General features: G+C 43.7%; 1 protein-coding gene across 1 annotated transcript in view; it reads left to right on the top strand.

Moving 5' to 3' along the window:
- The window catches only part of znf839 (zinc finger protein 839), a 55840-nt gene that overhangs the window by 32869 nt on the left and 5484 nt on the right, over positions 1-17487 (top strand). Inside the window, exons 6-7 of the mRNA XM_072490438.1 lie at positions 2118-2255; positions 13176-13314. Of these exons, the coding sequence (XP_072346539.1) occupies positions 2118-2255; positions 13176-13314 (277 nt within the window). The remainder of the gene's footprint in view (positions 1-2117; positions 2256-13175; positions 13315-17487) is intronic.

The raw sequence follows: 17487 nt of genomic DNA, 5'->3' as shown, positions 1-17487 counted from the left end.
GGAATTCCAGAGCTCGGGGTCTGAGCAGCTGAAGGCAGTACCACCACTGGTGGGGTAATTAAAATCTGGAATGCTTAAGAGGTCAGCATTAGATGAGCACTGGAGGTTGTGAAACTGGAAGAGATAACAGAGATGGGGAGAAGTGAGGCCATGGAGGCATTTAAAATGAGCATTGAAACTTTGCAATCAATGCCACTTGATGTGGCACCAATGTCGATGAGTGAGCATAGGGATGCTAGATGAATGGGATTTGGTGTGAGTAAGGGCATGGGAAGTAAAACTTTGAATGACCTCACATTTACAGAGGGTAGCATGGGATACCTGCCAGGATTGCATTGGGATGGTGAAGACTGGAGGTGATAAAGACATTAATGAAGGTTTCACCAGCAGATGAGCAGAGACGGGGACCAAGTTGAGCAATGATATGGGGGTGGAAATGGTACGCATATGAGGTCAGAAGCTCCTAACTGGGCCAAATACAACACCAAGGTTGCAGTCTTGGACAGTTGCCAGGGAGAGATGGAGCCGGAAGCTAGGAAATAAGTTTGGAGCATGGACCACAAGATGATAGCTTCAGTCTTTCCAATATTTAATGGAAATTATTGCTCATCCAATACTGAATACAGATAAAACAGTCTGGTAATTTAGCAACAGTGGAGGAGTTGAGATAGTTTGGGTGTCGACAGCGTACATGTGAAAACTAACACTATGCTTTCAGATGTTGCTGAGGGGCAGCATGTAGGTGAAAAATAGGATGTCAAGGATTGATCCTTGGGAGGAGATAAGGTTAGGCGATGATACAAGAAGGTGACCAGGGATGGCCCTAATTATATTTGATATGATGGGAGTGTCACGGTGAAAGAGGAGACTGAATATGAGTTGCAGTGTTGACTTGGAGAGCAAAACTTAGGGATGATAAGTCAGTGATAAGCCAGTGAACTCGTGAGGACAGAAAGCATGAGGAGAGTCAAGATGGAGGTTGTAAACACAGGGGATGAGAAGTCATTTGGTGCAGAGACTGAGGGAGGAAATATACCTTGGTGAGAACATTTTTATCCTACTTGGGAGGGTAATGGAGAATGAGAAGTAGGATCATTGAATACTCCAGCACTGAAATAGATCATTTGGCCCAGCAAATCTCTGCTGATGATTTTCTCTACATGGGCTGCCTAATTTTATCCCATTCCCCTGCTTGTTTCCCATAAGTCTTTTTCAAGATAGAATAACCTATCCGTTTCCATTTCCTCTACTCGGCATACAACTTTCTACCTAAACTAACTTTACTTTCACCTCAGTGCGTTCCAAACCAAGCCCTTTAATCCATCTAAATTCTTATCTATACTTATCCCATATCCTGGTCTTTCAAGACTAATGTAGAACCCTGATTTTTCTTGGCATTAGTTCCATAATCATCATGGTTGGCAGTAACCAATGATCCAGCAAGGATAGACTAGCAAAGTACTGCAGATGCTGGAAATCTGAAAAAATGTGAAATGCTGAAATACTCCATGATCTAGCAGCAATTGTGGAGAGACAGAGAGTGAATACTTCAGGTTCTGCCAGACTTGCTGAGTACTTCCTGCATTTTCTGTTTTGATTCAGTGCGACTATCTGTTACCACAGATCCTTAACAGATACCAGTCTATCCAAGGAATTTAGATCTCAATGGTTACTTCATTGTTGAGATTAAAATGTATCATCCTCGATAGGTGATCAAAAGCAAACTTGCCAGACTCCTCTCTTCATATGATAGTTATGCCATTCTTTACAAAGTTTTGTTTACCTTGTTGATCTCCTTCAGTGGTTTGGTAGGTTTGGTATTCTTGGCTATTTCATAGCAGTTCCAGCAACCCCAAATGACCATCTTTCCACATTGAATCATACATCTGTTTAAAATTTGCAAAACGTAGCCAAATATATTTTACAAGATTTCAATGAATTCTATTAAAGATCTCATTTGCCACAATACATGGTGGAAAAGAAGCCACCTTTTTACTTTGGAAACCAGACTTCACGAGTAGCGAGTAAACAAGTATAGCATGGCAATAGTTTTGTGAATTGGACGGAAGGAAATTATGGTTAATTGGTGTTTTTTTTCCCCTCCACACATGCTTCAGGTTGCCGAGTCATTAGGATTAACTGAATATTTGAACAAAGAAAACCTGCATGATGCAAGCATGTCCCTGACTTACAGATTAGTAACTGTGGATGACCAGAACCATCTAAATTCATCTGGAGAAAAGCATATCATGGAGGTATATGAAAATTTAACATTCAATGCAATGCAGTGATATAGATATTGGCTTCAGTCATCGAGATTAAATGCTTACACCATTGCAGTATCAAACCCTCCCCCATCGTTAAGTATTAATCTCTTGCTTACATAGACAATGATTCGACATCAGAAAAACAGGAATTTCAGTTCGCTGAAACAGAAACTACAGTTGAAGGGGTTTATATGAGGAATATTCAAAAACAATTATATTGAGGATTTATAATTCCCTCTTGTAGATCCGCACATGTTTTTTCTTTGGCAATACCTTAAAAAAAAAACATGCAACAGATTATTCAGTTCCTAGCTAAGTCGGTTGGAGTAGCGCTTATCCAGGCAAATGGGGGTATTCCAATCATCACACTCCTGACTTGAGCCTTGTGGCTGGTGGACAGGCTTTGGTAAGCCAACAGGTGAGTTACTGGCTGCAGGATATCCCAGCCTCTGACGTACTCTTGTAAATACAGTATTTCTGTGGCTGGCACAGTTAAGTTCCTGGTGAATCGTGTTTTTTTTTAAACTTTAGAGTGCCCAATTCATTTTTTCCAATTAAGGGGCAATTTAGCGTGACCAATCCACTTACCCTGCACATCTTTGGATTGTGGGGGTGAAACCCATGCAAACACGGGGAGAAAATGTGCAAACTCCACACAGACAGTGACCCAGAGCCGGGATCGAACCTGGGACCTCGACGCCGTGAGACTGCTGTGCTAAGCACTGCGCCACCGTGCTGCCCAAGTTCCTGGTGAATGGTTGATTTTTTTCCCCCCAGAATTTTGATGTGAAAGATGCAAAGTGGTAATGTCTTTGAATCTCAAAGAATGCTGATTACCTTCTCTTGTTGGAGATGGCGTGAATGTTACTTGCCACATATCAACATCAACCCAAGTTCATAAGATGTAGGAGCAGAATTAGGCTATTCGGCCCATCGAGTCTGCTCTGCCATCCTACCATGGCTGATATGTTCCTCATCTGCTACCTACAACGTTACAGACCAAGAGCTGAATTGCGAAAACAGCCAGAGCATCTCCTCTCTAGAACACGTGACCTAGGAGCAGGAGTAGACAATTTAGCCTCCCGAGCCTAAACGCTCTCAATGTGATCATGGTTGACCCCATCCTGGCCTCAACTCCACTGTCCTGCCCGTTCTCCATAACCCTTAAACACATTATCAATTAAAAATCTGTCCAACTCCTCAAATTTACCCACTGTCCCTGCATCCACAGCACTCTGGGGTAGTGAATTCCACAGAATCGCAACCATTTGGAAGAATTTTCCCTTGCATCTGTTTTAAATTTGCTGCCTCTTATTCGAAGAACTCTTATTTTAGAATGCCCCACAAGAGAGAGCATCAGCTCCATGCCTATTTTATCCATACCTTTTTAGCATCTTGTGTACCTCAATTAGATCTCCATCCAGATTATGCTGCTGGATTAATTGAGAAGTTGAAAATTGAATTGAGCAATGTGCTATTGTTAGTGAACATCTCTACTTCTGACATAATTTTGGAGGAAAGTCGATCATGATGCAGCAGAAGGTGGTTGGATACAAACAGGGTGTCAGTATATGCAGGGCTCCCGGGCTGTTAGTCCATATTTGCAGATGATCACTGGTGAGTGTGTCAGTATTTAGAGGTGGTCCCTCTGGAGTGGGTCTGTATTTAGTGGTCTTTTGAGGAGTGTGTCATTATTAACAGGAGTGGACAGTATTTTAAACTGGCCGGGATGGGGTGTGAGAGAAATGTTGGTTGCGGCATTTGCAAAGGGATTGTGGGGAGGGTGTCAGTATTCACTCAGGTTCCTTGCAGAGGGCCAGTATTCACTGAGTATCCTTTGGGAAGGTTTCAGTATTCACTGAGGGTCTTTGGAGAGAGTGTCAGTATTCACTCGGGGTACTTGGGGAGGGTGTCAGTATTCATTCAGGGTCCTTGGGGTGGGAGTCTGTATTTACAACGGTCCCCTAGGGAGGGTGTCGGCATTTGTGGAGTGCCCCCTGAATCATCCACTTCCAATAGCTGAGGACCTCCTAGAGACCCAGCGTGGCTTTAGAGCTCCCAGAGGAACCTCCAACATGGTCTTTGATGCAAAACAAATCAAAAAAAAATATTGAAAACAAATCAGGAACTCTTTGTAGGTTTCACTGACCTGGCCAAAGCATTTTACTCTGTATCAGGGGAAGGTAGAGGCCACATAATGGACTAGTAATCCAGAGATTTCGGGTAATGTTCTGGGGACCTGGACTCTAATCCCACCACAGCAGAAGGCAATCAATATAGATCTGGAATGAAAGTCTAATGACAACCCTGAAATCATTGCTGATAGTGGTTTAAAAACCTGCCTGGTTCACTAATGTCCTTGAGGCAAGGAAATCTGCCATCCTCACCTGGTCTGGCCTACGTGTGACTCCCAGCCCACAGCAATGCGGTTGACTCTTAAATGCCTCCTGAAAAGGCCTCGCAAACCACTCAATTATATCAAACCACTAGAAAGCCCAGAAGGAATTAAATTGGATGGAACACCCAGCATCAATTTAGGCACCGGGAATGATGGTGGCAAACTCACCCCCGGTCACCATGGACAATCGGCAGCAGAATCATACTAATAATAATCTTTATTGTCACAAGTAGGCATACATTAACACTGCAATGAAGTTACTGTGAAAAGCCCCTAGTCGCCACATTCCGGCGGCCTGTTCGGGTACACCGAGGGAGAATTCAGAATATCCAATTCACCTGACAGCACGTCTTTTTGGGACTTGTGGGAGGAAACCGATGCAGACACTGGGATACCGTGCAGACTCCACACAAACAGTGACCCAAGCTGGGAATCGAACCTGGAACCCTGGAGCTGTGAAGCAACAGTGCTACCCCTTGTGCTGCCCCAATCTGTACACAACCACAATCTGTAATCTCATGGCCCAGAATATCTCCCATTACCACCGAATGACAGAATCATACTTACAGATAATGTTCCAGACAACCCGTCACAATCCCTGGGAATGTCTTGACCCACCAACAGGAAGACCCAGCAGATTTGGCAGCACAGTGGTATACGGTCCAGAGGCCTGGGAATCCTCAGTATTGACCAATCTGTTGAGCTAGGATGCCTATATGTGGGTTTGCATTTGTCCTTCTGGCAGAAGAGGCATACTGAGCACACTTTTGCCAGGAGGGTGCCATTTACATTGGCATTTCCCATCCTGTTTTTTCCAGTGGTTCCGCATTAGACGTTGGAGTCACTGTCAACTCTGGCATGAGGCCCCAGAAGGAAGATCTTTTCATCTTTTGGGATGGAAGTGAAGACTTTATATCAAGGTCAGAATGGAACTTTTCCTTAATATCTTTATTACATTTCCCCTTTAATTTAATTATCCAGAACCATTCACTGGCTGTGATGGAACATTAGAGCTTTGCTTGTGGGATTATTTAGCTCTCTGTAAAATACCACTTCTGCTATTCAATCTGCCTGTAGTCCTGTGATGAAGCTTTGGCACACGTTCCCAGATTTTATTCAGGAGATTTTTTTTTTCTTTTGAAGCGTCAGCTGGGCTGTGTGCCTAGTTGCTGCATGATGGTCCGCCTAGTTTTACTCTTGACTTTTTTTTTTGTAGCAGTTGGATACAACTGAATGAAATGGCCTATCAAGACCGAGAACAATTTAGAATTAACCCACATTGTTGTGGGTCTGGCGTCACACGTCGGCTAAACCAGGCAAAAATGACAGGTTTCTTTCTCTAAAGAACATCAATGAATCTGATGGGTTCCAGACTTGACTATACCAGTGTCTCCTGCTGGCCTCTTATCTTTCGCCCTCTGGAAACTTGAACTCCTCCAAAGTTTTGCTGCCTAACTTTCTTTGTCCAATTTTCCAGTCATCCCTGAGATTGCTGACCTACATTACCTCCTAGTGCAGCTCCGCCTCAAAGTTTAAAACATTGTGCTTATATTCCAATCCCAGCATAGTCTTGTCATATTTCAGTAACCTTCTAGAGCTCTCCAGGAACTCTACATTTCTTTAACATTGGCCTTTTGTGCATTCCTGATTGTCATTGCCCCATCATTGGTGTCTGACTTCAGCTGCTCAGTCACTAAAGATCTGCCTCTGTACCTCTGTTTCAGCCTTCTTTAATGTTCTTGAAAGTGGCAAAAATTAGTGGGAGACTAGAGGACTGGGAAGTCTTTAGGGGACAACAGAAAGCTACTAAAAAAGCTATAAAGAAGAGTAAGGTAGACCATGAAAGTAAACTGGCTCAGAACATAAAAGCAGATAGTAAAAGCTTCTACAAATATATAAGAAAAAAAAGAGTGGCTAAGGTAAATATTGGTCCTTTGGAAGATGAGAAGGGAGATTTAATAATTGGAGACGGGGAAATGGCTGAGGAGCTGAACAGGTTTTTTGGGTCAGTCTTCACAGTGGAAGACACAAATAACATGCCAGTGACTGATGGAAATAAAGATATGATAGGTGAGGACCTTGAGATGATTGTAATCACTAAGGCGGCAGTATTGGGCAAGCTAATGGGGTTAAAGGTAGACAAGTCTCCTGGCCCTGATGATGGGATGCATCCCAGAGTGTTAAAAGAGATGGCTAGGGAAATTGTAAACGCACTAGTGATAATTTATCAAAATTCACTAGACTCTGGGGTGGTCCCAGTGGATTGGAAAGTAGCAAATGTGACACCACTGTTTAAAAAAGGAGGTCGGCAGAAAGCAGGTAATTTTAGGCTGGTAAGCTTAACTTCGGTTGTAGGGAAAATGCTGGAATCTATCATTAAGGAGGAAATAGCGGGGCACCTGGAGGGAAATTATCCCATTGGGCAGACGCAGCATGGGTTCCCAAAGGGTAGGTCGTGTCTGACTAATTTGGTAGAATTTTTTGAGGACGTTACCAGTGCAGTAGATAACGGGGAACCAATGGATGTGGTATATCTGGATTTCCAGAAAGCTTTTGACAAGGTGCCACACAAAAGGTTGCTGCATAAACTAAAGATGCATGGCATTGAGGGTAAAGTGGTAGCATGGGTAGAGGATTGGTTAACTAACAGAAAGCAGAGAGTGGGGATAAATGGGTGTTTCTCTGGTTGGCAACCTGTAACTAGTGGGGTCCCTCAAGGATCAGTGTTGGGCCCGCAGTTGTTCATAATTTACATAGATGATTTGGAGTTGGGGACCAAGTGCAATGTGGCAAAATTTGCAGACGACACTAAGATGAGTGGTAAAGCAAAAAGTGCAGAGGATACCGGAAGTCTGCAGAAGGATTTGGATAGATTATTTAAACGGTAAGATGTTAAAACATGCTGCTGTGCAGAGGGACCTGGGTGTGCTGGTGCACGAGTCGCAAAAAGTTGGTGTGCAGGTGTAACAGGTGATTAAGAAGGCTAATCGAATTTTGTCTTTCATTGCTAGAGGGATGGAGTTCAAGACTAGGGAGGTTATGCTGCAATTGTATAGGGTGTTGGTGAGGCCACATCTGGAGTATTGTGTTCAGTTTTGATCTCCTTACCTGAGAAAGGACATATTGGCACTGGAGGGAGTGCAGAGGAGATTCACTAGGTTGATCCCAGAGTTGAGGGGATTAGATTATGACGAGAGGTTGAGTAGACTGGGACTGTACTCATTGGAGTTTAGAAGGATGCAGGGGGATCTTATTGAAACATATAAAATTATGAAGGGAATAGATAGGATAGATGCGGGCAGGTTGTTTCCACTGGTCGGGGAAAGCAGAACTAGGGGGCATAGCCTCAAAATAAGGGGAAGTAGATTTAGGACCGGGTTTAGGAGGAACTTCTTCACCCAAAGGGTTGTGAATCTCTGGAATTCCTTGCCCAGTGAAGCAGTTGAGGCTCCTTCTTTAAACGTTTTTAAGAAAAAGATAGACACCTTTCTAAAGAATAAAGGGATTCGGGAATATGGTGTACGGGCCGGAGAGTGGAGCTGAGTCCACAAAGATCAGCCATGATCTCATTAAATGGCAGAGCAGGCTCGAGGGGTCAGATGGCCTACTCCTGTTCCTAGTTCTTATGTTCTTATGAAACCTACCTCTTTGATCAAGCTTTTGGTCACCTGCTCTTGTTTGAAATTTTGCAGCTCAGTGTCAGATTTGGTCAGATGCTCCTGTGAAGCACCTTGGGCTGTTTGACCATTTTTTAAAAAAAAAAAGATAATTTATGGGATGTGGCTTGGCCAGCATTTATTGCCCATACTTAGCTGCCCTTCAGAAGGTGGTGAGTTGCTGTCTTGAACCACTGCATTCTCTGAGGTGTAGGTACACCCATAGTGCTGTTAGGGAGAGAATTCCAGGATTTTGACCCAGTGACAGTGAAGGAACGGTGATGTATTTCCAACTCAGGATGGTGCGTGACTTGGAGGGGAACCTCCCGGTTGGGTGGGAGTGGGTACCCAGGTATTTGCTGCTCTTGTCCTTCTAGACGGTAGTGGTCGTGGGCTTGGATGGTGCTGCCTAAGGAACCTTGGCGAGTTCCTGCAGCGCATCTTTTAGATGGTACACACAGCTGCCACTGTTTGTTGGTGGTGGAGGGATTAAATGTTTGTGAAAGGGGGGAGCAATCAAGCGGGCCGCTTTGCCCTGGATGGTATATATAATATATATTTTATATATATATATGGTGTTGAGCGTCTTGTTGGAGCTGCACTCATCCAGGCAAGTGGGGCGTATTACATTACACTCCTGATTCATGCCTTGTAGATGGTGGACAGGCTTTGTGGGGGGTCTGGAGGTGAGATGCTCGCTGTAGGATTCCTAGCCTTTAACTGCTCTGGTTGCTATAGTATTAATATGACAAGTTCAGTTCAGTGTCTGATCAATGGTAACTCTGAGGATGTTGATTGTGGGGGATTCAGCGATGGTAATGCCATTGAATGTCAAAGGATGATGGTTAGATCCTCTCTTGTAGGAGATGGTCATTGCCTGGCACTAGTGTTATGCAAATGTAACTTGCCACTTGTCAGCCCAAGCCTGGATATTTCTTACTGCATTTGGACATGAACTGCATCATTATCTGAGGAGTCGCGAATGGTGCTGAACATTGTGCAGTCATCCACAATCATCCCCACTTCTGACCTTCTGATGGAAGGGAGGCCATCGATGAAGCAGCTGAAGATGATTGGGCCTCGAATGCTATCCTGAGGAATTCCTGCAGTGATGTCCTGGAGCTGAGATGATTGACCTCCAACCACCACAAACATCTTCCTTTGTGCCAGGTATGACTCCAACCAGTGCAGAGTTTTCCCACTCATTCCCAATGACACCAGTTTTGCTAGGGCCCCCTTGATGCCATACTCGGTCAAATGTTGCCTTGATGTTAAGGCAGTTACTCTCACCCCGCACCTGGCATTTAGCTCTTTTATCCATATTTGAACCAAGGCTGTAATGAGGTCAGGAGCTGAATGAACCGAGCGTCCGTGAGCAGGATATTGCTGAGTAAATGCTGTTTGATAGCATTGTTGATGACTCCTTCCATCACTTTGCTGGTAATGGAGTACAGTAAGAAGTCTTACAACACCAGGTTAAAGTCCAACAGGTTTGTTTCAAACACTACAGCTGTATAGAACCTTAGTTAGGCCACACTTGGAGTATAGTGTTCAATTCTGGTCGCCACACTACCAGAAGGATGTGGAGGCTTTAGAGAGGGTGCAGAAGAGATTTACCAGAATGTTGCCTGGTATGGAGGGCATAAGCTATGAGGAGCGGTTGAATAAAATCGGTTTGTTCTCACTGGAACGAAGGAGGTTGAGGGGCGACCTGATAGAGGTATACAAAATTATGAGGGGCATAGACAGAGTGGATAGTCAGAGGCTTTTCCCCAGGGTAGAGGGGTCAATTACTAGGGGGCATAGGTTTAAGGTGAGAGGGGTAAGGTTTAGAGGAGATGTACGAGGCAAGTTTTTTACGCAGAGGGTAGTGGGTACCTGGAACTCGCTACCGGAGGAGGTAGTGGAAGCAGGGACGATAGGGACATTTAAGGGGCATCTTGACAAATATATGAATAGGATGGGAATAGAAGGATACGGACCCAGGAAGTGTAGAAGATTGTAGTTTAGTCGGGCAGTATGGTCGGCACGGGCTTGGAGGGCCGAAGGGCCTGTTCCTGTGCTGTACATTTCTTTGTTCTTTGTACTAGCTTGAGGAAGGAGCAGTGCTCCGAAAGCTAGTGTTTGAAACAAACCTGTTGGACTTTAACCTGGTGTTGTAAGACTTCTTAGTGTGCTCACCCCAGTCCAACGCCGGCATCTCCACATCCTGGTAATGGACTGATCGGGCGGTAATTAGCCATGTTGGATTTGTCCTGATCCTTGTGTCTACGGCACGCCGGGCAATTTTCCACCTTGCCGGATAGATGCCAGTGTTCTAGTTGTACTGAAACAGCTTGGCTAGGGGTGCGGCAAGTTTTGGAGCACAAGACTTCAGTACTATTGCTGGAGTATTGTCAGAGCCCATAGCCATTGCAGTATCCAGTGCCTTCAGCTGTTTCTTGAGTGAATCGTATTGGCTGCAGACTGACAAATATGATGCAGGGAACTGCCAGAGGAGACTGAGATGGATCATCCACTCGGCACTTCTGGCTGAAGATTGTTGCGAATGCTTCAGTCTTGTCTTTTGCACAGATGTGCTGGGATCTACCATCATGAGGATGGGGATATTTATGGAGCCTCCCCTTTCAGTGAGTTGTTTAATTGTCCACCACCATTCATGGCTGGATGTGGCAGGACAGCAGAGCTTGGGACGTATGTGTCTGTTGTGGAATCGCTAAGCTTTGTCTATTACTTGCTGCTCATGCTGTTTGGCACACAGGTGGTCCTGTGTTGTAGCTTCACCAGGTTGACACCTCATTTTTAGCTATGCCTGATGTGCTTCTGGCATGCCCTCCTGCATTCTTCATTGAACCAGGGTTGATCCACTGGCTTGGTGGTAATGATAGAGTGGGGGATATGCAGGGCCATGAGGTTGCAGACTGTGGTTGAGTATAATTCTGCTGCTGATTGCCCACAACACTGGATGCCCAGTCTTGAGTTGCTGGATATGTTTGAAGTCTATCTCATTTAGCACGGTGATAGTGCCACACAACACGATGGATGTGAAGACAGGACTTTATCTCCACAAGGACTGTGTGATGGTCACTTCTACCAATACTGTCATGGACAGATGTATCTACAACAGGCAGATTGGTGAGGATGAGGTTAAGTATGTTTTTCCCTCTTGTTGGTTCCCTCATCACCTGCTGTAGTCCCAGTCTAGCAGCTATGTCCTTAAGACCCGGCCAGCTCAGTCTGTGGTGGTACTACCAGGCCACTCTTGGTGATCGACATTGAAGTGCCCCACCCAGAGTGTATTCTGCGTCCTTGCCACCCTCCGTGCTTCCTGCAAGTGGTGTTCAACATGAAGGATACTGATTCCTCAGTTGATGGTGAACGGTACGTGGTAATCAGCAGGAGGTTTCCTTGCCCATGTTTAACCTAAAGCCATGCGACTTCATGGGGCCCAGAGTCGATGTTGAGGACTCCTAGGGCAACTTCCTCCCAACGATATACCACAGTGCCGTCACCTCTGCTGGGTCTGTCTTGCCAGTGAGACAGGACATACCCAAGAATGGTGATAGTGGTGTCTGGGACATTAACTGTAAGGTATGATGCTGTGAGCATGACTGTCAGGCTGTTGCTGTCTAGTCTGAGACAGCTCTCCCAACTTTTGCACAAGCCCCCAGATTTTAGTAAGGAGGACTTTCCCGTGCCTAGGTCGATGCCGGATGGTCCATCCAGTTTCATTGCTTTTTCGTGTTTTTGTACCGGTTGATTTCAGAGTGCATTTAAGAGTCAATGACATTGTTGTGAGTCTCGAGTCACATGCCGGCCAGACAAGGCTGGCAGGAATCACATCGGCCAGACCAGATAAAGATAGCAGAATTCCTTCCCTAAAGGACATTAGTGAACCAGATAGGTTTTACAGCAATCGACAATGGTTTCATGGTCATCATTAGATTTTTATTGAGTTTAAATTCCACCACCTGCCGTGGTGGGATTTGAGCCCAGGTCCTCCGATCAATACCCTGGGTCTCTGTATTACTAGTCCAGCTACTATGCCAACACCTCCCATGTGCCTTATTTAAGCAGGGCATGTTATGTGGGTAGGCTAGGCGAAGGAATAGCAAATGGATTTTACGGTCAATGTAAGACGATGCATACTGGAATACAAGTGAAACATCAACATTGCGAATAAGTATTCATTTACTTATTTTTTTAAAAATTGGATCACCTGGCACCGTTCTGTGTTGGTAGAGTTCTGCTGAAAATGCTGACCAAGTGGTCTGATGCATCTTGATTCTTCACTTGGAAAAGACCAAATTTAAAATATTTTCTGAAAATTGTGATTATCTTCCAAAAATACTTGATTTGCTGTGAAGTGCTTTGGGATGTCATGGTGATTTTGAAAGCTGCTATATAAATGCAAATCTTTCTTTATGCTATTTTGGATGCTCTCGCCTTTCTTGTTCTTTTGAGATGTAAGGATATCCATACTGATTTCCTCAATGTCAATATAAAGGAACCTATAATCATTTCTGATATAACAAGTTAAATGATCATTGTGTGCGAAGAGGTAGTAATGCTTTTAAAAAATATTAGTAGGTAAAAGAAAAGGCAAATTGCTTTCCTGTGCCACTTTTACACTTTTAAAACATTTGATGTCCCTCTTAGTTGTACAGTGTTCTTAATTAGTAACAGAACTAGGTTCTTTACTTAATCTAGCCTACATCTTGCCTACTCAGCAGAACTATTTGGTTTAGCGTTTAGACATTAATTGACAGCATGAAGAACCACCTTTGAGAAGTATTTTGTGAGAAACTTTCGTAATGAAATCTATTTCGGTAAAAATGTTATTTCGCTCTTTAGAGAGACTTTGGAACTTTATCCCCTTCATCAAAACGAATGAAAATAGATGACTCTCTAGCAGGAACTGACAACAACTTCAACCAAAATGGAATAGAGCTAACTGGAGAAGTACAGTTACAAAGCTTAACTACTGAAGAAGGTATCTTAATTTATTTTGTCAATTGTTTTACATTTCAATAGTCATTCTGGTGTAACCAATTTGTTGGAATTCTTTGAAGGAGTAACATGTGCCCTGGATGGGGGAGGTCGGCGGGGGGGACCTGTAGGAATCAAGGTTAAAGCCAGAGTTGTGTTCCTTTGTGTTTTTTCCTAGGCGGGAAATAACTATATATATATATATATATATATATATGAAATATTGTTTCATACATGTGCAGCATCAAGCATTCCTAACTGAAATAACTTGCAAAATAAAATACATCACTAAGTATAAAAGACGTGCAATATACAAATTAAATTTTTTTTTTTTTTAAATTACAACGCAGTACTCACTTCAGTACAGAGTACTTTTAGATTGACCAGTTTTCACCTAGTGGCAAAAGTTGGTTAGGGCAGTTGCACCAACTTCTGCCACGAGATGAAGTCCAGGACTTCATGTGAGTTGGGAATGGAGTCAGGAGTCACTGAAGAACAGACCCAGAGTACTAGATAATAAGGAAATGGCAGATGAAATGAACAAATATTTTGCTTCTGTCTTCACTAGAGAAGATATAACAAACATTCCAGTAATATATGTAAATCATGAGGTGGAAGGGAGAGAGGAACTAGTTGAAAATTACAATTCGTAGGGAAGCAACACTGAGCAAACTGCTGTCGCTGTGGGCTGACAAGCCTCTGGGCCCAGACGGATTTCATCCTCTGGTCTCAAAAGAGGTGGCTAATGAGATGGTAGATGCGTTGGTGTTAGTTTTCCAAAATTCCCTCGATTCTGGAAAGATTCCATCAGACATGAAAGCAGCAGATATAACCTCTTTGTTCAGAAAGGCAGAAAACTGGGAATGATAGGCCAGTTAGCTTGACATACGTTGTGGGGAAAGTGTTAGAATCAATCATTAAGCAGTTTGTAGCTGGACACTTAGGAAAAACTCTAGATAATCGAGAAGAGTAAGCATGATTTTGTGAAAGGGAAATCCTGTTTTACCAAGTTAATGGAGTTCTTTGAAGGAGTAACATGTACTGTGGATAGGGGAGGAAATTATCGCTGTACTGTACTTGGGATTTCCAGAAGGCATTTGATGAGGTTTCATGTCATGAAAGGTCATTACGGAAAATAAAAGCTCGTGGTGTAGGGGGTTACATATTAAAATAAAAGGTTGGCTGTCTGGCAGAAAATTGAGTATGCATAAACAGATCTTTCAGTGATTGCAGGATGTGAGAGTGGAGACCTGCAGGGGTCTGTGCTGGGGAGGTTTTTGCAATTAATATCAATGACTTGGATGAGGAAGTGAAGGCATGGTAGCTACATTTGCAAACAAAACAAAGATGGGTAGGAAGTATGTTGTAAAGAGGACATAAGGATGTTGCAAATGGGTATAGAAAGGTTGAGTGAGTGGGCAGAATTATGGCAGCTAGAGTACAACGTGGGAAATGTGAAGTTGTTCACTTCGGCAGAAAGAATAAAAAGGCAGTGTATTACTTAACCAGAGGATGACTGCAGAATTCCAAGGTGCAGAGGGATCCAGGTGTTCTCGTGCATGAGTCACAAAATGTTAGTGTGCAGGTACAGCAAGTAATTGAGAAGGCTAATGGAGTGCTATCCTTCATTGTGAGTGGAATTGAGTGCAGTAGTAAGCATGTTATGCTTCAGTTATATAGGGCATTGTTGAGACCCCATCTCAGAAACTGTGTGCAGTTTTGGTCTCCTTATTTAAGGAAAGATATAAATGTGTGCAGATGGTTCATAGGAGGTTTATTCAATTGATACCTAGATTGTGCAGGTTGTCTTGTTAGGTAAGATTAGACAGACTGGGCTTATTTCCACTAGAGTTTGTAAGAGCGAGGAGAGACTTGAATGAAGTATATAAGATCCTGAACAGAATCAACAAGGTGGAGTGGAAAAGATGTTTCCACTTGTGGGTGAGTCCAGAACTAGGGGGGCACCATTTTAAAATTAAAAGTTACCCTTTTAGGACAGATGATTTTTTTTCTCGGAGTGTTGTGGAACATTGGAACTCTCTGCCTCAGAAGGTGGTAAAGGCGGAGTCTTTGAATATTTTTAAGGCAGAGGTAGATAGATTCTTGTTGGCCAAGGAGATCAATGAGAATGTGGATTTCAAAACACAACATAACAACCAAGATCTTACTGACTAGTGGAGTAGGCTCGAAGGGCCAAATGGCCTACTTCTGCATGTTCATAGGACATGGGGTAACATAGTGGTTAGCACTGTTGCTTCACCGTGCTTGGGACCTGAGTTCGAATCCCGGCTTGGGTCACTGTCGCTATCTGCAGAGACTGCACGTTCTCCCCATGTCTGCGTGAGTTTCCTCCGGGTGCTCCGGTTTTCTCCCACAGGTCCCGAAAAACGTGCTTGTTAGGTGAATTAGACATTCTGAATTCTTCCTCTGTGTACTCAAACAAGCACCGGGATATGGTGACTAGGGGATTTTCACAGTAACTTCATTGCAGTGTTAATGTAAGTCTACTTGTGACACTAATAAAGATTATATCATCATTATTATAGGTCAGGAGGCAAGGTTGGTGGGAGGTGGTGGTAGGAGGGAGGCAAGGCTAGGAGTCTGCTAGGGGTAGAGTGAGAGGAGGATATGAAGGCCTGAGGGTGGAGGGACAGTGGTGTACCACAGTGATCAATTGCTGACGTTATTCATTAATGATTTGTATGATGGCCTGGAATATATCCAAATTTGCTGGTGCCATTGTGGATGGCCTAGATGATGGCATAAAGTTGCAAGGAGATGGTGACAGACTAGGTGAATGGGCAAAATTGTGGCACATGAAATTCAATGTAAGCAAGTGAGGTTTTCCATTCTGGACCAAAAAGGATAGAGCAGAGTACTTTCTAAATGGAAAGAGGTTGTGTTCAGTGGGGTACAGTGGATGTCCAAAGAGACTTTGGGGGTTCAGGTGCATAAATCCTTAAAATGCCACAAACAATTGCAGAAATAATCAAAAATGCTAATAGAATGCTAGCCTTTGTATCTAGAGGATTGGAGTATAAAGGCACAGAAGTCCAAAGATGTACTGGTTAGGTAGATTGGTCATGTTAAATTGTCCCTTAGTGTCCAAAAGGTTAGGTTGGGTTACAGGGACTACGTAGGGGGCTGTTTCAGAGGGTCAATGCGGACTCGATGGGCGAAATGGCCTCCTACTGCACTGTAGGGATTCTATGATGAGTTATGCTGAAGTTATACAAAACCCTGATTAGACCCCACTTGAAGGACTGTGAGCAGTTCTGAGAACCACATCTTAGGAAAGGATATTTTGGCCTTGGAGGGAGTGCAACGTAGTTTACAAAAATGATAAATGGACTATAGGGATTAAGTTACGAGAAGATTACACAGATCAGGTCTGTTTAGCACAGGGGCTGGTTTAGCACACTGGGCTAAATAGCTGGCTTTTAAAGCAGACCAAGGCAGGCCAGCAGCACGGTTCAATTGCCGTACCAGCCTCCCCGAACAGGCGCCGGAATGTGGCGACTAGGGGCTTTTCACAGTAACGTCATTGAAGCCTACTTGTGACAATAAGCGATTTTCATTTCATTTCATTTACACTAGAATTTAGTCGGTTAAGGGGTGATCTGGTCAAAGTATTCGAGATAGTAACCGGGAAAGACAGGGTAGGTGAAGATAAACTATTCCCACTGGTTGGAGATTCTAAAGCTGGGGGCATAATCTGACAATTAGGGCCAGACCGTTCAGGAGAGATGTTAGGAAAAACTTCTTCACTCAAAGGGTGGTAGAGGTTTGGAACTCTCTCCCACAAACAGCAGTTGAAGCTCGGTCAGTTGTTAATTTTAAATCTGAGAAAGATAGGTTTTTGTTATGCAAAATAATTAAGGGATATGGGCCAAAGGCACGTAGATGGAGTTAGGCCACAGATCAGGCGTGATCTCATTAAATGTGGGGCAGTCTCGAAGGGCTGAATGGCCTACTCCTGTTCCTATGGAAGCACTATGGGAAATGTCATCTGAGCAGACATGTCACAGAAGCAGATATCTGTGGTAAACAACTTAGTGAAACCAGCAACATTAAACCGATGTACTGCACTACCTTATTAACGACATTAAAATGAAACCATGCTGAGTCGACTGTAAGCAAAAACTTACTGTTTGTCCCCTCTTGCCATGAATTGACA

The sequence above is a fragment of the Scyliorhinus torazame genome, chromosome 2 (genome assembly GCF_047496885.1).
Source record: "Scyliorhinus torazame isolate Kashiwa2021f chromosome 2, sScyTor2.1, whole genome shotgun sequence".
Classification (NCBI taxonomy): Eukaryota; Metazoa; Chordata; class Chondrichthyes; order Carcharhiniformes; family Scyliorhinidae; genus Scyliorhinus; species Scyliorhinus torazame.
This window is presented reverse-complemented; position numbering and strand designations above follow the sequence as displayed.